The 22,611-nt window shown below is 45.1% G+C and overlaps 1 protein-coding gene across 1 annotated transcript in view; it reads right to left on the minus strand.

The window, feature by feature from the left end:
• The window catches only part of PPP2R1A (protein phosphatase 2 scaffold subunit Aalpha), a 28,467-nt gene extending 14,664 nt beyond the window's left edge, over positions 1 to 13,803 (minus strand). The window contains exons 1-6 of the mRNA XM_012785597.3: positions 13,644 to 13,803; positions 9,102 to 9,192; positions 4,808 to 4,908; positions 3,266 to 3,498; positions 2,205 to 2,352; positions 1,923 to 2,078 (exon numbers count right to left, since the gene is read on the minus strand). Coding sequence (XP_012641051.1) covers positions 1,923 to 2,078; positions 2,205 to 2,352; positions 3,266 to 3,498; positions 4,808 to 4,908; positions 9,102 to 9,192; positions 13,644 to 13,721 — 807 coding nt within the window. The 5' untranslated portion in view covers positions 13,722 to 13,803. The remainder of the gene's footprint in view (positions 1 to 1,922; positions 2,079 to 2,204; positions 2,353 to 3,265; positions 3,499 to 4,807; positions 4,909 to 9,101; positions 9,193 to 13,643) is intronic.
• Positions 13,804 to 22,611: the final 8,808 nt, after the last annotated feature.

The raw sequence follows: 22,611 nt of genomic DNA on the forward strand, positions 1-22,611 counted from the left end.
CAACTTTCCACTAAATGGGTGCCAAAACTGTTGCACCCAGATCAGATACAGACAAGAACAGAGCTTTCAATGGAAATTTTAAACAAGTGGGATGAAGACCCTGAAGCATTTTTTTGAAGAATTTTAACAGGTGATGAAATATGGCTCTACCGGTATGATCCTGAAGACAAAGCACAATCAAAGCAATGGCAACCAAGAGGTGGAAGTGGTGCCATCAAAGCAAAAGCAGATAGGTCAAGAGCAAAGGTCATTGCAACAGTTTTGTGGGGTGCTCAAGGCATTTTGCTTGATTTTCTAGAGAGCCAAAGAAAAATAACATCTGCTTATTATGAGAGTGCTTTGAGAAAGCTAGCCAAAGTTTTAGCAGAAAAATGCCTGGAAAGCTTCACCAGAGAATCCTATATCACGACAATGTACCTGCTTATTCCTCTCATCAAACAAGGGCAATTTTGGGCGAGTTTTGATGGGAAATCATTAGGCATCCACCTAATAGTCCTGATTTACTGCCTTCTGACTTCTTTTTGTTTCCCAATCTTAAAAAATTCTTTATACAGCTTGAATCTTGAGTTGAAAAAAAAAAAAAAAAAAAAAAAAATTCTTTAAAGGGCACCCATTTTTCTTCAGGTAATAATGTAAAAAGACTGCATTAACATGGTTAAATTCACAGGATCCTCTGTTTTAGAGATGGATTAAATGGCTGGTATCACTGCTTATAAGTGTCTAAAACTTGATGGAACTTATGTTGAGAAACAGTCTGTATTTTTTTTTATCTTTTAATTTCATGTTTCCATGAACTTTTTGAAGTCCCCTTGTATTTACTGAGTATCTACCATGTGCTGAGAATTGTTTTAACAACCTAAAATCCCTCCCCTCATGGAGCTTTCATTCTAAGACCCAGTGTGATCCGGCACATGCTGTCACGAAGAACTTTCCCTAATTGTGGTGTGGAGCCTCCCAGACACGTCATGTCCACACAGCCACGCTTCTCCAACATCTCCGCAGGGAAAACGGATGGTCCATGGAAAAGGTATTCGGAGGCTCTAAATCCTTCCAGCACACATCAGTGAAAATAAGTATAATTACAGGAAAAGGAAGTCACAGGGCAGGGTGGCCCAAGGCCTCTCTGATCTGATCCTGCCTCTCTCTCCTACCTGCTCTTTTGCTGGGCACCCAAGATCCATGCCTGAATGTTCCTGCTAGCACTTGCTCTCACTTCCCAGGGTTCTTTGTCCTTTTGCTGGAACACAGTTCCTATCTTAGCTCTTACCCACTCATCTTCTAGAACCAGCCACAGCAGCACCCTGTCTCCTCAATGCTTCCAGGCCCCACATACATCTGTCTGCCCCCACATCTGTGACACCTTATTACCAAATTCCCCTCTAAACTGACCTCCCTGCAGACTACCTTTTTCCTTGAAGCCCAGGAATGTGCCAAATTCACTGTACCCCCAGTGCCCAGAAAATTGCTAGTGCTCAACAAACACATTCGTGGGATGAGGAAATTTGAGTTTCCATGGAAAGAGCACTATCACGGGAAAGTCACAGACCAGGGGCCTTGTCCCCATTCTGCCCGGCTGGTGGTGTTACTCTGAGCAGTCAGTTAAAAGCTTTTAGGCTGTGTCTTCCCTTTTGCCAAAGGAAGGAGATTACATCGGAACACTCACACATGCTACACTTTCTGTTCCTTCATGAAGTCTGAACTTGGCCTGAGAATTCTCAACGCAGGACTACAAGTTGTCATATCACTCAACCAGGATCGGCACGTGAAGTAATATCCAACTGGATTCTCACAAGGATCTTACTCCCCAAACACCCGATGATTCTGCTGCCTAATGAAAAACTTAGCTCCTACATGTGGCCCCTTCCCCTCTGAGGGCCTTGGTGTCCCCACCTATGGGGCAGTGTGAACAGTCCCTCACCTACCTCTGTGAACTTGTCAGCCACCATGTAACGGACGCGCCAGGACTTGTCTTCAGCAGCCTGGCGTAGGGTGGGCATCACCAAAGCCTCCAGATCCTCCTGGGGCAGGAGCTGGGCAATGTTCACGCATGCCTCCACTGCCAGCAGCCGCACCGAGTCCTGAGGAGAGGATTGGAGGAAGGAGGGCAGCAGAGTCTCCACTGAGCTCTGAGATTCTCTTTCAGGGGCAAGGTCCACCAGAAGGAGAAGAGAGCAGAGAGGGCTGGGCAGCAGAACCCAACCTACCTGCTCGTCAGAGGCTAGGTTGGAGAACATGGGGATGATCTCACTCTTAACATTGTCCAGCTCCAGCACCTTGGCGAACTCCCCCAGCTTGGAGGCTGCGGCCCGCCGCACCATGGGGGTGTCATCTGAGCACAGGTTCCGGAAATACCTGGGAGTCAGGGATGGAGCTCAGGAGAAGGAACCCCTTGGGATCCTGAGGTAGCAGACAAAGCAGGGGGGAGGAGCAAGCACAGACTCTGCAGGCACCTGGGTCCTGTCTTTGAATGCGTAACCCTGGGCAAGTGATCACCCCTCTGAAGTCTTCCCAGTCCTATGAAATGGAGCTGATAATAACAACAGTATCTACCCCAGAGGGTCTTGTGAGGTTTAAATGAGATAATGTATGTGATCCACTTAGTAGCCTGTTTGCCTGTAATAAGTCTATAGTCAATGGTAGGTGCTGATGATTATATTATTATGATCATATAAAACTGCTTAACTAAGATGCTGGTCTAGAACTACTGAAAGGTTTTAGTTTTTAGCAGTGACTGCTTCAGTTAGAGATGTGAGGGGTTAGCATAGACATATAAGCACGTGTGTACAGCTGTAAACCAGTGTTCTGGAATGAGTAATACCGCAGGGCCTGGACTTGATGCTCCGTAGCCTGAGGAGTGGTGGAGGCGGCTAAAAACTGAGATGGTGCATCTGCCCAGGGTTCTAAACCTGGGGCAGACCTCAGGCAACATCAGAACATCATTTGTTGAGTGTTTCTATGTGCTGGACTTTGCCCTAAGCATTTTATATGTGATAATTCCTTTAAATCCTCACAATAACCAACAGGAGGAAGGAACTATCATCATCTCATTTTCTATATGAACAAGAGGCAGAGCCAGGTGAGTTTATACCCAGCCGTGTCCAGACACCACATTCTCAAGAACATGGCCTCTCTAACAAGTGATACACAGGAGTAGGAGAGTTCAGGAGCATTTGAGTCCAGGTAGACCTAAAGGGGGCTGAGATTTTAGAAAAGGGTACTGAGCCAAGGGGAAAGGTTGCAGCTTCCAAGGTGGGCACAGACTCACTGTCGAAGTTCCGCCTTGACAGCACTGGATACCCTGGGGTAGCAGACGGAGAAGAGGCCACAGGCTGAGGTGCGGGAGGTGAACCAGTCGCCACCCGCCAGACGCTTCACCAGTGGTACAAAATGGGCCTCCAGGTCAGAGGGCGAGTGCTCATGCGAGATGGCCCTCAAGGACTCCACTGCCTTATCACGTACCACCGTCTCCTCCACCGTGGCTAGCGACTCCAGGGGTGGCTGTGGTGAGAATACAAGGTCACCTCGTGGCTCCCTCTCCACCATCCCCAGCCCTGGGCCCCACTCTGCATCCCCTTGAGGGCTCATATCCTCAGAGAAATCTTCTGATCCCCTCATCCCGGCCTTCAGTGTGCCTTCCACAAAGGCTCTTATTTGGGGGTCCTTGAAGGAGTTTCACTGGGGTCCATGAATCTTAGAACACAAGTCACTTTCTGAGGAGAGGGCTCCACCTGTCCTTAGCTTCTCAAAGTACAGCGATCATCACTGACATTGACTGGAACATCTATTTACTGTGCGTTCTAAGCAGAGCCACTGCCTCACGCAACTCCAGGGGTGTTTATTCTACCTCATGGAATCCTGTGAGTTAGATCCTATAACTGTCCCATTTTAAAAAGAAAACTAAGGCACAGACAAGCCAAGGAACTTTCCCAAGCTAGTAATAGCTACAAGTCAGGATCTAAAACCAGGCCACTTGCCTCCAGAGCCTCCAAATGAAAAGTGTGATTGTGGTTTCTGACACAGTTCTTGTGACTGTTACCAGGATCTCGCATTTCTGAGGGGCCCTGGGGCTCATGACTGCTCACTGGTGTCTTACTGTGGGGCCTGGACTGGTTGTGCCCCTTCAGGGACATCTGACTGGCTCTCCCTTGTGTCCCCAGAGCCCAGTAGCACTCCAAATACAGGAGAGGAACTCAGTAATTACTGACCTAGTGAAGGAAGACTCAATTTATTCCAATATATTTGGTTCAAATAAAGGTGTGGAGGTCTCTGACTGAAATCCAACTTGGCCTGACAGGTATTTAGGGCAGAAAGAAATCGTAAGTGGAAATGCCTCCAGGGATGGCAAGCAATAGAATGAAGCCATCAGCAAAGGGGATGGAGAGGAGGAGGGGGAGGGGGATGGGTATAGACAAGGAAAGGCAGAATTATGGCAAACTAGAAACCACGTGGCCCGGGGAGGACAACTGTTTCCCAGCTCCATCAACCTCACTACAGGAGAATGCTGGTAAAAAACCAAAGCTGATTTTCAAAAAGCAGCTAAAAAGCCCCCAGAGTCTTATATGGGACCTGGCACAGGTCAAGTAAGTGCCCAGTAAATGGTAAGGATGACAACTACATTTACAGTATTATTACACTATATTAAATGCCACTACTGAGTGGTTGAATTAAAGTTAATATCTAAGGCCCATCTATTCCAAAGTGATCACCAGGCTCTCCTACCTTCTCCCCTCCCTGCCCTGAGCTGCTGTCAGGACCACATGTCTGACCCCAGGAGGCTAGCAAGGGGACTTCCCTGCCTTCCACTCACCAGCAGGCAGTGCACGTACTCTGGGCCTCCAACCAGAGTAGTGAAGGTTCCCAGCTGTTCTGCCAGGGCCAAGAGGACCTCATCTTCATCGTAGATGGTGTCTGGTGAACCAAGACAGACTCCATTACAATGCCACCCAAGTCTGACCCCAGCCCATCAGTAACCCAAGCTTAGAATGAACGGGCTCCACTCAGCTCCCCAGGCTGTCAGTCTCCCACCTGCCCATTCCCTCCCGCTCTCCACCTGGACTGGTAGAGAGATGAAGGCACAGGCTTGGGTTGGATGACAGAGTCCCTAAGTCCTGCTTCTGCCCTTTACTAGATGAGGGGAACTGAGTGAGTGATTCTATCTCTCCGAGCCCAAGTTCCCACATCTGTAAAATGGTGCTAATCATCTCTCCCTCTCAGTGAGGACTACAGTGAGGAACAAATAAGATCAAGTATATAAAAAGCAGAGTACAGCAAATAAAAGCTTATTTGTTTTGGTGCAGGTTCTACCCTCAGCACTGTTCTCTTTGCCAGAAATTTCTTTCTCTTCTGCCTGAAAATTCCTTTTATCCTTGGAGATTTGGTTCAGGTACCACTTCTTGGAAAATTTCTAGGATGCCCCACAAAAAACCATTTGTGGGCTCCTTTTACCTCCTCCCCCCCCTTGCTATCTTTACTAGAGTCTTTATAAAAGCTATGATCCCCTGAGCCCAGGTCTGACTCCTCTCCATGCCCCAGTTCCTACCAGAGATGAACACAGCAGATCAATTCAGGTTTGCTGAAAGAATGAATTATGTGAAGGGAGAACTGCTCTGTTCCTAATCCCTAAAATAAAAGGCTTTTCTCCTCAAGCCCCATCTTTTCCCTGAGGCTACGGTAACCACTGATCTCTGCAGCAGAAGATGCTAACATCCCTGATCTATCAGCATTTAAACCTCTTGAGCGCAAGCCGGGTAGACAGCAATCCAGCAACAGACTACATTTCCCAGGCTCTCTTGCAGCTGGCATGTTCATCTGAACTTGTTCTGATCAATAGGTTGTGAGTAGAAGTTGTGGGTTCAATTTCTGGTCACTTCTTTACAATAACTCTCTCACTTAAGTAGTGATTACCCTCATCTTCATCTTATGGAAGGTTCAAATCTCACTCTACTGTTGGCTGGTTGTACAGCAACTCATCACCCCACCTCTCTAGGTCTATTTTCTCATCCCCCAAATCACGGCAGGGTTGTTCTGAGACTGAAGGGAAACAAATGCTTTCTGTGAAGAGCTCAGCATGGGCCTGGCACATCTCTGTCTCTTCCTTCAATAAATTCTCACCAGTGTGATCCTGGACACACCATGTTCTTGGGCTCCTTCCCAGCCTCAGTTTCCCTAGTTCCCTCTGCACACAGTTAAGACCACCCTCCCAGTTTTCTCTATCTCCTGAAGACCTTATGCATATCCACAGCCTCAACTCTTATTTATCTCCATCTCCAGTTTAGACTTCATGGCCAAGCCACGCTGCTGAAAACCGGACACATGTGAACTGCCAGCACCTTGTACTTCCACTATTCCAACCACACAGAACTGTCCCCTCAGCCCCCGTAAGCCAGGCCTACTACCCCTTCCATCCTAACATCACCAGCTCTTGCCTTGGCAACTGCAACAGCTTCCTAACTGGTTTTCCTTCTTCCACCCTTAGCCCCACACCATCCATTCTCCTCCAAACACAGAGTGACAATTCCAGGTATTCAAGAAATCCTAACACTCCCCCACCACAATCTGTCAATGGTTTCTGAGAAACTTGATCTCAAGTGATGTGCCCACTGTACTTCTCCAACCTTGTGTTCTAGCCTCACTCTCCCTCACTAACAACTGTGCTCAACCCACAGCTGCCTCACTACTGCTCTCCCAACACGCCGAGCACACACCTGCCTCTCCCCTGGCCTGGAATGCTCGTCCCACTTGGTTGGTAGCTCCAGTTCATTCAAGGCCCTCTGCCAAAGGTCATGCCCCCAGGAAGACCTGCTCTGATCCCTTCATTCTCATTCTAGCCTCATCATTCACTACCTATTACACTGTTGGTCTCCCCCACTGGAATGGAAGCTCTGCAAGTACAGAAACTTTGTTTGGCTTGACTAACACACAACTCATAATGGACTAATAGAGACTTATGGAATAAATAGACATTAATATTTATACCTTACTAATAACCCTCCTAAAAGGAATGTTTTTTACTATACTGTGAATTAGTTTAAATGAACCAGATACTTTAAATAGGAAATGCTCCCATTGCTTCTAGTCTTCCAAACTTGAAGACACACCACGGCAAGATTAGAGGCAGATCTCAAACTATTCTCCTCTGACTCAGGGAACCTGCATTCATAGAACTCTGAAATGAAACCACAAGGACAAACCTGGGAATTCTGAGGCTACTCTTCATCAGTGTTTACGTAAGTCTTTAAATGGGAAGCTACTTTACTGTCTTACTATAGACACACAGGTGACTTGACTTGCTGTGGAACCTACCAACATCCCAGAAATTATAACTAAAAATTACCAACACTGGTCTTTTTAACCAGGTGGGGATATTCCATTTGTTATGTGCTGAATTGTGTTTCCCCCTCTGATTCACATGTTGAATCAGAATCCTTAGTACCTCAGAATGTAACTGTATTTAGAGATAGGACATTTCAACAGGTAATTAAGTTAAAATAAGACCATCAGGGTGGGCCCTAATCCAATCTGACTAGTGTCCTTATAAGAGAAGGATAGTAAGATACACAGAGAAACACAAGGGATACACATTCAGAGATGCGACCATGTGAGAACAAGGCAGTGAGAAGGGGCCTTCCACTAGCCAAGGAGAGAGGACTGAAGAATTCTTCCATGATGGCCTACAGAGGAAATCAACCCTGCTAGCACCTTAGTATTTGCATTTCTGCTCTTCTGTAAACCAAGAAGAGACCTTGGGAGAAACCAATCCTGCTGACACCCTTGCTCTCCGACTTCTAGCCTCCAGAACTGTGAGAAAATAAATTTCTACTGTTTAAGCCATCCAATCTGTGATATTTTGTACCTGATAAACTAATACAATATGGTCATTTTCCCCTCACAGAACCAATTCTGAATGTTCTATAGGTGTGAGCACAGAGAGGGCTTTTAACTTATTCTGACTGAAACAGTACCTTCTTTTCTGAAAGACGCAGGGTATCAGCCACTTGCTATTTTGAACATTTTATAATGGACTGAAGCTCAAAGCAAAGAAAATCTGATATTACATGGGACTCCAATAGTGCAAAAAAATCTTCCTCTGAATCACTGGCTCCTTTTCAGTCCTTGGCTCCCACACTACTCTGGCCCACCTGGATTATTATTATAACACTATATGTGACTCTATAATAAAGTTAACACTTATGCATTAAGTTCATTGAATCTTCACAATAACCCTAACATGTATTATATAATTATCCACATTTTATAGATGAGGAAAGAAGCACACCAAGGCGGGACTGAACTCAGGCAGACAACCACAGGGTCACTGCTTTTAGCCACTGTCTCCCAAGTAGACTTCCTGCCTCTGCCCTTCTCTCCTCCACCCCAACCCCTCAATACACACACAGTTTGTGCTATGAGTCATTAACCAATGCTGTCAAGTGTGAAGCCAGAATGACTAAATATCTCTTCTCAGTCACCTCCTGTTATGACCTTGGGCAAATGAATTACTTCATCTCTCTACACTTCAGTTTCCTCATCTATTAAATGGGGACAGTACCATTACCTGCCTTAAGGTGTTGCTGTCAGATTAACTCAGTGATGATGGTGACGTACACTAACTGAGTTACAGGCACCATTCTAAACACTTTATGTGAACTAACTCAATCCTCAAAAGAAATGGTTTAGAACACTGCCTGGCACATGGTAAGCATATAATTAATAAGTGCTAGCAATTATTATTAATATTTAAGGCTCATATCTATACTACAAAGCATGGATGATTAGCTCCATTTTATAGAAGAAAAATGTAGTAAGTAACTTGTCCAAAGTTGCCAACTCTAACTCAGGGAATTCAGGGAGCTGCAATTGAAAGTTGGTTCTATCTGCATCCAGATTCCTTTCACCAATGCCTGCTTCCATCATTCCAGACCATTCTCTCGGAGAGGACTGCAATTCTCCTCTTCTGAATCCCTTTTCCTACCCCATAGTGTCTAGTACAGGGCAGACACTTAGGAACAATTTATTAAAGCCACAAAAAGGCCTCCCTCATGGAGCAGGAACCACCCTGTAGCAGCCCCACTTGATCTGAAGCCTGGAGGCCACCTCATTACCTGTAAGGAAGGGCAGAAGCTCACTTCGGGTCCTTTCGACCCCAAGCGCCAAGGCAATGGTGGACAGCTTCTTGATGCTGTTGAGGCGAAGCTAATGAGAGAATAAGACAAAGAGGGGAGAATGTTAGAAACTCCAGACACACAGGAGTTCTGACAGCTCTTAACCCAGACAGTTCCAGCAATCTTGGAAGCCTTGGCTAGGTTACATGTAAAGATGCTCAATAGTAATTTGCCAAACACCTACCAAGAGACTCTTTGACCTTGAGCGAATCATCAAATAACAACAATGGTAGTGGCAGGAGTAACAAATATAAAAGCATCCTTTGGGTCTTTGGTGCCAGCTTTGCTTTCTGGTGGTTCAATGTACATTAACTTTGTTTCATGCATAGATTTATTTAAAATATTGTGTAAAATTACCTTCAGGCTATGTGTATAAGGTGCATAATGAATTTTGTGTTTTCACTTGGGTCTCCTCCCCAAGATATCTCCTTATGTATACAGTATGCAATAATCCAAAATCCAAAAAAAAATCCAAAATTCAAACACATCTGATAAGGGATACCCAACCTGTATTTATTCATTTATTGTTTCTCCTATCCCACTAGAATATGCTTCACATGGGCAAAGGACTTTGTCTCCTTCACTCCATTCCCCAAGAACCTAGGACAACACCTGGCAGAGTAAATGCCCAACAAATATTTGCTGAATTAATCTGCATAAAATGAAAATATAGATGTTAGTACATGCAGAGAAAAAACATATCTGGAGGAATATGCTACAAACTTCTACTGTTTGCTACAGCTGGTGGCTGATAATGGGGTGGAGAAGGGATCTGTAACGTGCTTTGACTCCTTTAGTTGGGATTTTAAAAATACTTCAGGAAAAAAGCGGGTGAGAGTTGCAGAGTAACAGGTAAATAAATGTGGCAACATTCGGAAAAAATTGCTTGAAATGTAACAAAAAAAATTAAAAGGGAAAGAAAATAGCGGCTATCTCAGAAGCCTTCTGAGGATTCAGTTAACACATACAAAGTACTCAGCATGCTGTTTGGCACATCATAGGGTTTCTCAGTCTCAGCACTGTGACATCTGGGGCTAGGTAATGCTCCACTGTGGGGTGCTACCCTGTGCAATGTAGGCCACTGCACAGCACCACTAGCCCCCACCTACTAGATGTCAGCAGCACTCCTCACCAAATGTTCCCCCAGGGACAAAATAACCCTGAAGTGAGAACCACTGCTCAAGTAACCATTAGAGTAGCTTTAAAAATGCCAAGCACCTTTGACAGACGAAGCTCCATTACTTCACCACCACCATCACTACCACAACTTCCACAGGTAGACATTTATTGAACACTTAGAATCAGTACTGTTCTAAGCACTTTACATGTACTAAACCCATTTAATCTTCATAAAAACCCTAGGAGCTGCTAAATTACACAATTATCCCATTTTACAGATGAGAAAATTGAGTATCAGAATATAAGTAACACAGAAACCTGGCCTCTCAACCAGTGGACAATTTAAGAAACACAGAGCCCCCAAAACCCCTGGGATAGTACAAGCTACCCTTTGCCTCCTACTGACTTGGAGGGGTGGGGGGTAGGTAAGGGATGGAAACCTAGTAAATTTGTGGCAGAGTGTGGAGAACTGAACGCATGTTCATCACCACTGTCCTTTACCACACTTTCCCAAGTATAAAAACCATTAGCCCTCATGACCACTGAATGAGGTCATCACTTACTGAACACCTACTCTGAGGCAGCCACTTAACATGCCAATTTCACTGCATCTTCACAACTAGGTACACACTGATTCTTCATCATTATCCCCATTTTGCAGATGAGGAATGTGGCCCCAAAGAGGGGAAGGTATTGCTCCAAGAGCACACAGAAAGCAAACTGGCAGAGGCGGGCCTCGAACCTCAATCATCCTCAACTGTTCCTTCCTACATCACCCACCAGCAAACCTCATCAACCCTCCTTCTCAATACATCATGACCCTAACCACCTTTCCCCACCTACATGCTAACAACACTGGTTCTGGGTGTTCCACAATGGCATCTCAACAGCATCTGTCCCTGCCCACCCCTACTCAGCAGCCAGAGGGATCATTTAGAATTAAGTCAGAACCTGTGACTCCTCTACTCAAAGCCTTGCAATAACCACCCCCACCCCCTACACACACACAACTTGCCAAAGCCTTTGCCCTGGTCCACAGGCCTCACTTGATCTAGTCCCGGCCCAGTCCTCACCTCCCACCACTTTGCCATTCCCTCTGCTTCAGCCTTTTTGCTGTTCTTTGAACACATCAAGCATGCTCCCACCCATGGCCTCTGTACCGACTGTTCCCTCTACCTAGACTGCTCTTCTCTCACCTGTTCTTCTCTCTCATTTCATTCAAGTCCTTGCTCAACAGCACTTCCTCAGAGAAGGCTTCCCTAACCTTCCTACCTAAAACAGCAGCCGTGGGCTCGCTCTATTCCCTGTCTCTGCCTTATTTTCCCTTTTAGCAATTACTTCCAGTGACATCACATTATAGATCTACTATCTGTCTCCCCTAAAATGAACATACCCGACAAGGGCAGCAGCTTCACTGTTTTGCTCCCTACTGTATCTCTAGTACCTAAAAAAGAATCTGCCACATAGGAGGTATTGAATAAATACATGCTGAACAGATGAATCAAGACTACAGGATTTCATATTACATGTTCTTTCTAGTATCTTGAACTATCTCATCAAAGACACAATTAAAATATCTGGCACACAGATATAATTGGCAACTGTTTGTCCCACCCCAAATTCTATTCCACTCTAAAGTCCTACTTCCTTTGGTATTCTTTCCTGGCTCCTCCACTTCTCAGCTGCAGGGCTTTGGCCAAGTTATTTACTGTGTTTCAGTTTCCTCATCTGGAAAACGTGGATAAGGACAGGACCTACCTCAAAGGATGGTTATGAGAATTCATTAAGATCATAAATGTTATGCCTTTATACAGAACCTAGTATAGAGTAAGAACCCAATAATTTGATACAGAGATAATTTAAGTTGGAAATTGGCAATTTTTCCCTGGGCCGTGAGGGCCAGACCCCCTCTGTTACAACTACTCAATTCAGCTGTGGTAGCTACCATAAAAACAGCAATTCCCTATCTGCTGGATACCAGTGCCTACAAGAGCGCCCTGCACAGAATAGAGGCCCAATAAATACTGACTATCACAGCACCCTGTTTGTTTCCTTCCCACCACTTCTTACACAATAATATATTTAGCTCTGTTTACCTACTTCACACCTGGCTCCGGTATAGCAACTGGTGTCTCTACTATATCCCCAGCATCACACCTGATACATAGCAGGTATTTACTGAACAAAACAATTCATACAACAGCCCTATGAACTAGATAATTATTCCTATTTGAGACAAGAGGAAAACAAGGCTTAGAGAGATTAACTAACTTGCCCATGTCAATCAGCAAGAAGTGGAGAGTCAAGAGTACAGCCACGGCCTGTCACCAGAAACAGAGTCATCTACCAGGAACCCAGGAGGCCAGCCCAGGTTGGGCAGGGCACCCCATTCAATTTCATAAATGGCGAAATTGAAGCCTAAAGGGAAGATAGACTTCTTAAATCACCACTCCCAATAATTATAGCTAAAATTTATTGGACCCCTACAATAGACCAGGTGCCATTTTATTTCACTTTTATTATTAACCTACCCAGCGAAACTATGACGATTATTGGCCTATATGCTATATGGAATGCAGAGGCCAAGAGCAGGGAAGTAATTTGCACAAGGTCACACAGCGGGTGAAAGGTGGACCTGCAGTCCTAACTGTTCTCAATCCCAACCCCGCCGGGCTCAGAACCCTGGGCCGCCCTATCCCATAACCAGAAACATGTTAGTCCCCTTAGTAAACTGCCCAGCCCTACCTCCCGGTCAATGGGAGGATGGACGGAAGAGGGATTCTCGAACGTAATTCACTTCTAAATTTGGCTAGTTCCCCCTTTTGGGTGAGTTGTTTTTGCGTCCCATTCCTCTTAAGGGACCTAAACCAAAATAAGACGTGTAGGGAGGGCAGCATCTGGGTAAGCCACCTTCGCCTCTCAGTCCCCACTGGCCCAGAAAACAGAAAACCTTCCGGGTCCCGACCAGTCAGACGACCCCACCCCTACTCGAAGCAAGTCACGCGCCCTCCCCATCCCAAAGGGCCATTCAGAAGCCACCGCCAATCACGGAGCCCTCTCCATTCCCCGCCCCAGCCCCGGCCCCCACACTGGCCGCGGCCTCCCAGGACCTGGGCGACCGCGCGCACTTGGCAGGCCCGGGCCCCTCGAGGCTTGCCTTGGCCCCCGAACTCCGCTGGACAGACACCCAATCGGGGACGCTGTCTCAACGAGTCCGAGGACGTGGGGAGAAAAAAGCTGCATGCCGATTGGCCGCCGCGCCCTTCCGCCACTCCCAGCGAACGCTGAGCCTTCTCCGCGAGGGCCGCCCGTGCCCCCTTGTCGCCCTCCGCATCTTCCCCAACTCTCCTGTAGCCTCCAGACCTGAACATCCTCGTTGCGGAGTTCATCTATGAGCACCGCGATAGGGTAGAGCGAGTCATCGCCGTCGGCCGCCGCCATCTTGGCTCCGTCCCGTTCCTGTCAGACTGCGACCAGCGCTGTGGCTGAAACGGGGATAGGAAGGGGCAGGGCTGGGAGGAGGAAAGGCGGGCGTGGGGGCGCCCGGCCCCCTTTACAGGGGCTGCCCCACGGTCATTGGCCGCGCTACGCCAAGCTGAGCCCGCGTTTCGTTGGTCCGGACAAATGAAGTCCCGCCCACTGCCCATTTGCCATTTGCCATTGGTCGAATAGAGGTGATTTGGCTCGCCGGAGCCTGGGAAAGGGGATGGGGTAGAAAGCGGAAGTACGGGATGTCTTAGCGACCAAGATTGTTCCCGCCTACGTCGCCGCTAACAACGGCCAAGATGAGCAGTTGTTTCTAGCCAATGAAGAGCGGCATTGGAAGGAGGCAAAGCCTGCCCCTAGGCGAGTTCTGGAGAGGGCGTCTGCGCGTGCGTCGCTGTAATACGTGACGTCATGTGGGGACCCGTGGTGGCAGCTTTTGGCTTGCCTACAGTTCGTTGCGCTGATTGGCACACGGCCTCTGGGCTCTTTTGTGCGGAAGGAGGAGAGAGTGAGTCCTTGATTTGTGTTTGATTTATGCTGAGGCCCACCCAGAGAAAGCGGCCGCTTGCTTTGCTGTCTGAATAAAACAGGGCCTTCTAAGCACATCTGCCACCCCTCTTTTTCACCCTTCATCAGTCCTAGGCAATTTCAGCTGCCTGAGTGCATCTAGCTTTTTCATGACAACCAGCCTGTTTGCCCAAGCCGTACCTTCTACTTGGAGTGCAGTTCATAGTCACTTGTCAGATGTCCACAAAAATGTCTCCCCTTCCCTGCCTCTCTTCAGGCTCCGTCCTCTGGACCTCCAGAGCCACAGAACCTTTCTTCTGTGTCTCTCACAATTCCCATTCCTGGGACTGGGACTATGAGTTCGAGTCTGTCTCCTCCGCTGAGTGGAGCAGGGTTGGATCTGACTAATCTCTCTTCTTAGCCCCACTCAGCACAGCCCCCCACCGCAATCACAGGACCACCCTAACTGAGGGGCTTGGGGTCCAGGGATGGGAGGGCCTGGGGTGCTCCTTCATCCTTTATTGCCCACTTGAAGGACTGGGCTGAGCTTGAACTCTGTGATGGGTATGAATATCACGAGCATCTATTCCAAACACCCTGACCCACTCCAGTTAGGAAACCGCTGCCCATGAAAGTGGGGACAGGGTTCCTGCCACCCCCAGCCCACTGAGGTTAGATATCTTCTTAGCTAAGGGTTCCTGTGCTGGTGTCAGGCTGCTTAGGATCTTGGGCTGGGGTCCTTTGAAGTGCCCAGGGCCTTGGAATTTTCAAAGTCCTATGAGGCTTTTTCAATCTCAGAAACAAAAAGACTAAATTATTGGCTCCCAATGCCAAAACAAAACTGCAGATTTTAATAAATATCTATGCATATCTATACATGTATAACATTGTTAGGTCCAGAGCCAAGAGGGAGACACACAAAGCCTCATGTGTAGCAAAATACTGTTTATTTTGAGCATCTGGGTGCAGATGGGTGAAAGCCAAAAAAGTCTCCACAAACAGAGGGAAGGGAAAGCCTTGGGTTTTATAGAGGGTTTTTTCAGGGGGGAGTGAGCAACACCTGCAGAGATGTTGGAGGGTAACTTCGTCCTTGTTAGTGGAGATAGGAATGCTGGCATCGCTGCAGCTGTCTGTGGTCGTAGTTACATGTACATCCTCCCTCCGACTCTCCAGACTCCTGCGGCTTTTCTTTCACAGACTTTATGATCACTGTCTAAGTTTTCCATTAACCACATTCTGTCCTATACATACTTTTCCTGTTCCCACGCTAAGCTAACCTAACAAACATCAATGCAAAGGTGAAGTGTACTCAATAAATTAATTCATTGAACCCTCACAACAACTCTACAAGTTAGGTAAAATACCGTTATCATCCTCATCTTATGGATGAGGAAACTGAGGCATACAGAAGTTAAGGAATTTGTCCCAAGGTCTCATAGATGGTAATAGCAGTGCTGGACTTTGAACTAGGGCAGCCTGATTCCAAAGTCCTGCTTGACTAAAACTCAACATTTATATAATGATATTAAAAAATTCTATTTAATATGGGGCTTGACATTATTTTACCGTACCTAAGCTTGTGTGTGTGTGTGTAAGAGAGAGAGAGAGGAGAGGAGGGAGGCAATGTACAAAAGCAAGAGATTCCAGGACTAGGAAAATCCCTGACTTTAGGTCTTTCCTTTCCTTCCTCTCCACCACACCGAGTCACATCTGTGGGCTTTCCTTTCCTAATCCCTGGTTTCTACATGAGGAAAATGGGAAAGTCCACTATTTGAAGGATGGGTGAATAAACTGTGAGGCATGCCAACTATGTATTAAACTACTATTTATAAGAACCAGTTAGATCTATATGTATGGAATAAGAGGAATGACAAAGATATGTGTTAAATGAAAAAAGGAAGTTGTGGAGTGTCTTAGTTCAGGCTGCTATTACAAAGTACCATAGGTTGGGTGCAGTGGCTCACACCTGTATTCCTAGCACTCTGGGAGGCCGAGGCGGGCAGAAAACCCAAGGTCAAGAGTTCCAAACCAGCCTGAGCAAGTGCCAGACCCCATCTCTACTATAAATAGAAAGAAATTAATTGGCCAACTAATATATATAGAAAATATTAGCCGGGCATGGTGGTGCATGCCTGTAGTCCCAGCTATTCGGGAGGCTGAGGCAGATGGATTGCTTGAGCCCTGGAGTTTGAGGTTGCTGTGAGCTAGGCTGATGCCAAGGCACTCTAGTCCAGGTAACAGAGTAAGACTCTGTCTGAAAAAATAAATAAATAAATAAATAAATAAATAAATAAAAGTCGCCTAGTTTATGGTACTTTTTTATTTTATTATTTTTATTTTATTTTTTTTGAGACAGAGTCTCACTTTGTTGCCCAGGCTAGAGTGAGTGCTGTGGCATCAGCCTAGCTCACAGCAACCTCAAACTCCTGGGCTCAAGCAATCCTGCTGCCTCAGCCTCCCGAGTAGCTGGGACTACAGGCATGCGCCATCATGCCCGTCTAATTTTTTTTCTATATATTTTTAGTTGGCCAATTAATTTCTTTCTATTTTTAGTAGAGACGGGGTCTCGCTCTTGCTCAGGCTGGTCTCGAATTCCTGACCTTGAGTGATCCTCCCACCTGGGGCTCCCAGAGTGCTAGGATTACAGGTGTGAGCCACCGCGCCTGGCCCTGGGTGACTTATAAACAACAGAAATCATTTCCCACAGTTCTGGAGGGCAGGAAGTCTGAGATCAAGGCACCAGCAATTGCCTATCTAGTGACGTCCACTCTTTGGTTCATAGATGGCATCTTCTAGCTGTGTCCTCACATGGTGGAAGAGAGGAGCAAGGTCTCTCAGGACTCTTAAAAGGACACTAACCCCATTCATGAGGACTCCACCATCATGACCTAATCACCTTCCAAAGGCCTCACCATCTAATCACCCTAATTAGTGTTAGGGTTCAACATATGAATTTTGAGGGATTACAAACATTCAGTCTATATTACAGAGTAATATGTTTGGTATGAAGGATTATGTGTGTATACATGTGTATATCTGTATAATAATGGAAATAACTCCAGAAGAATATGAATCAAGATATCATAACATCGCTCATACTGGGGGTAATGGTAGTGGGAACTGAAAAGTTTCAGGGGAAAAATCTGGAGCGGTGGCACTTGCCTGCAGTCCCAGGTACTCCAAAGACTGAGGCTGAGGCAGGAGGGTCACTGGAGCCCAGAAGTTCCTGTCTAAAACAAAAGAAGAAGGAAGAAGGAAAAAAAGAAAGAAGAAAGAGGTAAGGGAAAAATTGGTTTTTTAAACCTCATTTTGTTTTTACTTTATCTGAGCATGTACAATAACACATAATGACACATAATGCTTTTGTAATTCAGTAAAGAAAAAGAATCTCCATGAACTCATGATACACGTTAAAAACATTAACCACCCTTTTGCTGCAAACATGCTGTTTTCAGTTGAATGTTGGGTGTTTTTGATATAGTCCTCTATATAAATATTTTTCCTCATTCTTATACCTTTCACTTTCCCTTCTTATAGTCTTTGTTGCTTCTAAATTTAGGAATTCCTCCCTCACCTAAAGTTTGATAAATAGTTTTTCCTGTCTTCTACCTTCACTATTTTTTTTTTACTTTCATCTCTTTAATGCATTTCATTTATTTAGGGCTACAGTGTAGAGTGGCATTGAAAGAAATCCCAGGAACACCCCCTTGTTACATATAATTTCATATGTGGTGAGGCAGAATCACACACAGATGGATCACAGGAGAGAAGAGAGTTATTCATGCAGTGAATTTAGACTGATGGGTTAACTTCTGGGGGAGAGGTCTATTTAGACCCTACTTTCATCCTTTAGCTATCACAGTTCCTCATACCTCCTCCCTCTGTCACAGTCTGTTTGTCACAGACTATCTACACCACCAATGCAGGCTCCTAAAAGCTAGTCCTGTAGTCTAACTCATTCCTGGGTCTCCACTGCCCAGAGCAGGCCTGGCACTGAGAGTCAGGCTCAAAAAATATTTGTTGAATGAATGAACAAATTTCGGGGAATAAATTATCTCTGATCAAAGAATCCAATTAAGATTAACTTTCTGACACTTCTCGCATCCAGCATGTAGCAGGCAAAATAAAGGGTTGGCAAACTTTCTATAAATGGCCAAATGGTAAAAAAAAAAAAAAAAAAGTTCAGCTTCATGAGCCATACAGTCTCTGTCACTATTACTCAACTATATCCTTGCAGTTTGAAAGCAGCCATAGACAATTAGTAAACAACCAGGAGTGTCTCCCTTCCAATAGAACCTTATTGACAATTCATTGTCAACTTTATTGGCATTTTGAATTTCATATAATTTATGTGTTATAAAATATTATCCTTCTTTTGATTTTCTTTTTCCCCAGCAGTTGAAAAATTGAAGGCCGGGCTCATGCCTGTAATCCTAGCACTTTGGGAGGCCAAGGCAGGAGGATCACTTGAGGTCAGGAGTTCGACACCAGCCTGAGCAAGAGCGAGACCCCATCTCTACTAAAAAAGAAAGAAAGAAAGAAATTAGCCAGACAACTAAAAATAAAAAAAATGGCCAGGCGTGGAGGCTCACACCTCTAATCCTAGCACTCTGGGAGGCTGAGGAGGGCGGATGACTCAAGGTCAGGAGTTTGAAACCAGCCTGAGCAAGAACAAGACCTCGTCTCCACTAAAAATAGAAAGAAATTAATTGGCCAACTAAAAATATGTAGAAAAAATGAGCCGGGCGTGGTGGCATGCCTGTAGTCCCAGGTACTTGGGAGGCTAAGGCAGAAGGATTGCCTGAGCCCATGAGTTTGAGGTTGCTGTGAGCTAGGCTGATGCCACAGCACTCTAGCTGGGCAACAGAGCAAGACTCTGTCTCAAAAAAAGAAAGGAAAAATTTGAAAATCCCCCTTATCGTGTGGGCCATACAAAAGGGGCATGAGGGACATCAGCAAACCCAATAAAGGCCTCCAGAACTTCCCTTACAGCAAGAATGTGGGCAGAAATTCTCAGAATCAAAATTTTTGACCTTTGGAAATTAATCAAAGGCTTGCAGCAATCTGGGAATTATTTTCATCCCCTCCAAGAAAAACAGCTGAATCTTGGCAAGAACAGTAAACGTGGTGCTTTAACTTGCCCTATTCCTATCCCCTCATCCGCTGATCCACAGTAGACTTGAAAGCCAGCAGTCAGTCTGTAGTCACGCTGAAAACCAGCACCCGGCAACCACTGGAGGGAGCAGAACAAGGTTGAGTTCCTGCAAAATCCCAGTCCCAGAGACATATTATTTGACCTGTCCGGTGGTTCCCTGGGAAACCCTCACTTGCAAAGCTCTCTTTATTTGACCTGTCTAGAAACTTGCCCAGTGTAAACAACCTTTCCCCCAGGAGCATTTGTTGAAAATAATCAGAGACAACTGTTGAACATCACACCTACCTGAGGCAGTGATAACTGTTGGTGTAACATGCTAGACTAACCAAAAAGCTTTAAAGGAAGAGCTGCGAAATGATACATCCACTGAAGGCTCTAATTCCAACATAATCCTCGGAATCTACAAGGCCATGCATGTGTAGGGCCGTGTGCATGATCAGGAAAGACCTGAGAAGGCCCTAAGGTCTTACCTCCGGCTAACCTTGTGGCCCCATGCCAGAAGGAAGCGGATGCTGTGGTAGGCTTCTAAACTGCCTGGTTGAATGCTGGAGGCATGCCCCAACAGACATACAGAGCCCCTCAGCAAAAACTGGGATACTTGATGTTTTTAGGAATCTAAAGAAATCTCTGTCTAATTATTAGCTGACCACTAAACTAAGTGGCCTTCACATAATGAAGAATACAGACTTCACAGAATTGCTTCAGAAAAGTTGCTAAACAAACAACAATAGCAAAAACAACAAACTCTGGAAGAAGGGATCTAATTTTCAAAGTATCCACATTATATTTTTTTTAAATATTGAGTTTCAAAAAATTATGAGACATCTAAAGAGATAAGAAAATATGGGCTGGGTTCAGTGGCTCACCCCTGTAATCCTAGTACTTTGGGAGGCCAAGGCCATAGGATCACTTGAGCTCAGCAGTTTGAGACCAGCCTGAGCAAGAGTGAGACCCCATCTCTGCCCAAAATAGAAAAAATTAGCCAGGCATGGTGATGCGGGCCTGTAGTCCCAGCTACTCAAGGGGCTAAGGCAGGAGGATTGCTTGAGCCCTGGAGTTTGATGATACCACTGCCGTCTACCTGGATGGCATAGCAAGACTGTCTCGAAAAGAAAAGAAAAGAAAAGAAAAGAAAAGAAAAGAAAAGAAAAGAAAAGAAAAGAAAAGAAAAGAAAAGAAAAGAAAAGAAAAGAAAAGAAAAGAAAAGAAAATATGGTCCATACATAGGAACAAAATCAGTCAATAGAAGCTGTCCCTGATTAAGCTCAGATTAAGATTTACTAGACAAAGACTTTAAATCATCTATTTCTTTTCTTTCTTTCTTTCTTTTTTTCTTTTTTTTTGAGACAGAGTCTTGCTCTGTAGCCCAGGCTAGAGTACTGTGGTGTCAGCCCCGCTCACCTAGGCTCACCCCGCAACCTCAACCCCCTAGGCTCAAGTGATCTTCCCACCTAAGCCCACCAAAGTACTGGGACTGCAGGCATGTGTCACCACGCCTGGCCTATATCTCCATCTTCTTAGGTACACATACTGTGGAACGCTGTCTAGTTATTACATATATAATCCAGATTATCAGCTGTGTCTTTCTTCACCCCTCATAGACTTCAGCTTTCACCCCATCAATTCCAGAGCCCTGAAATTTTGAACATATTCTAGTCATTTTCGGTAATTTTCAAGGACTTACACTCTCAGGATCTTGTCTGTCCTCACTTCAAGTTTCCCTGTACAATCTGTCTTTTCTTTACATCAACATTGACTTAGAACTTGGGTCCTCCATCAATTTTCCTTACAGGAAGGAATTTTCATAAAAAAGCCTCAAGAAGCAATGTGGCCTTTATTGAAAACAACAGGGTGACATTCAGAGAGAGATATGCCAGCATACCCCATGGCAAAAAATTGAGAGCCTCCTAGTAATTTTGTTTTTCCAAGTTCTTTCTGCACTGCTCTGCCCGAAGGAGCTCTTGGCTCTTCCTCCTTCGCCTGTGGTGTGGTCCACTCTGTTCATCCTCCTCATTTCTCTCCTAGGTCCCCTCAGTGCCCCAACATTTCCTATACTTCTCTTATTTTTTCTATTATTTTTCATTTTCATCACATACATATAAAATTTACTATCTTAACCATTTTGTAGTGAGCAGTTCATTGGAATGATGTACATTCACATTGTTATATAACCATCACCTCCATCTATCTCTAGAAATCTTTTCATCTTCCAAAACGGAAACTCTCCTTCCTCAATTCTCTCACCCTCTGACAACCACCATTCTCTGATAGTCTAAATATTTCATATAGATGGAATCATACAGTATTTGCCCTTTTCATTGAGGAGTGTAACCCATTTACATTTAAAGTAATTACTGATAAGAAACGACTTCTCCCTTTTGTTGTTGAGTGTTTTTATTATACAAGAGTGTCAAATTTTGTTGAATTTTTTTAGTGTCAATTGAGATAATCATAGTTTCTTTCCTTCATTATGTTAATGTAGTATATTACATTGATTTGCATATGTTTAATGATCATTGCATTGAAGGAATAAGTTTCACTTGAGTGTGGTGTGTTATCATTTTAATATGCTGCTGAATTTAGTTTGCTAGTATTTTGTTCATGGTGTTTGCATCAATGTTCATGAGTTATAAAAAAACTGTGGAAAAGACAAACAATTTTTATTCTGCTTTCATCTCACAACAATCAACACAGAAGACTCTTGTGCCCAAATGTGTGTGGATTTCTCCCCACTAACAAGCAAGCTATCAATTCTGCAGTGGACACTAGCTGTGTATCTTCCAATTCAATTCTGACACTATCTACCTGAAGATAGCATGAGATCCCACAGATTGAGGCTTCAATCCCACAAGACTGCCCCCATCTTGCCCCACTTCCAATGCCAGTTGCAAGTCCTAGGTGATTTTATTAATACCTGTGCTTCTGACAGACTGGCTGTAAATCAGGGTTCTCATAACCCTGTCCTCACAAGTTTGACTAATTTGCTAGAGCAGCTCAGAGAACTCAGGGAAATACTTACTTACATTTACCAGTTTATTATACAGGCTATTACAAAGGACACAGTTGAAGAGATGCATAGGACAGGTATTGGGGTGGGAGCAAGGAGCTTCCATGCCCTCTCTGGATGTGCCACCCTGTAGGAACCTCCACGTGTTCACTTGTCCAGAAGCTCTCCAAACCCTG

Source organism: Microcebus murinus, chromosome 32 (genome assembly GCF_040939455.1).
Source record: "Microcebus murinus isolate Inina chromosome 32, M.murinus_Inina_mat1.0, whole genome shotgun sequence".
Lineage (NCBI taxonomy): Eukaryota > Metazoa > Chordata > Mammalia > Primates > Cheirogaleidae > Microcebus > Microcebus murinus.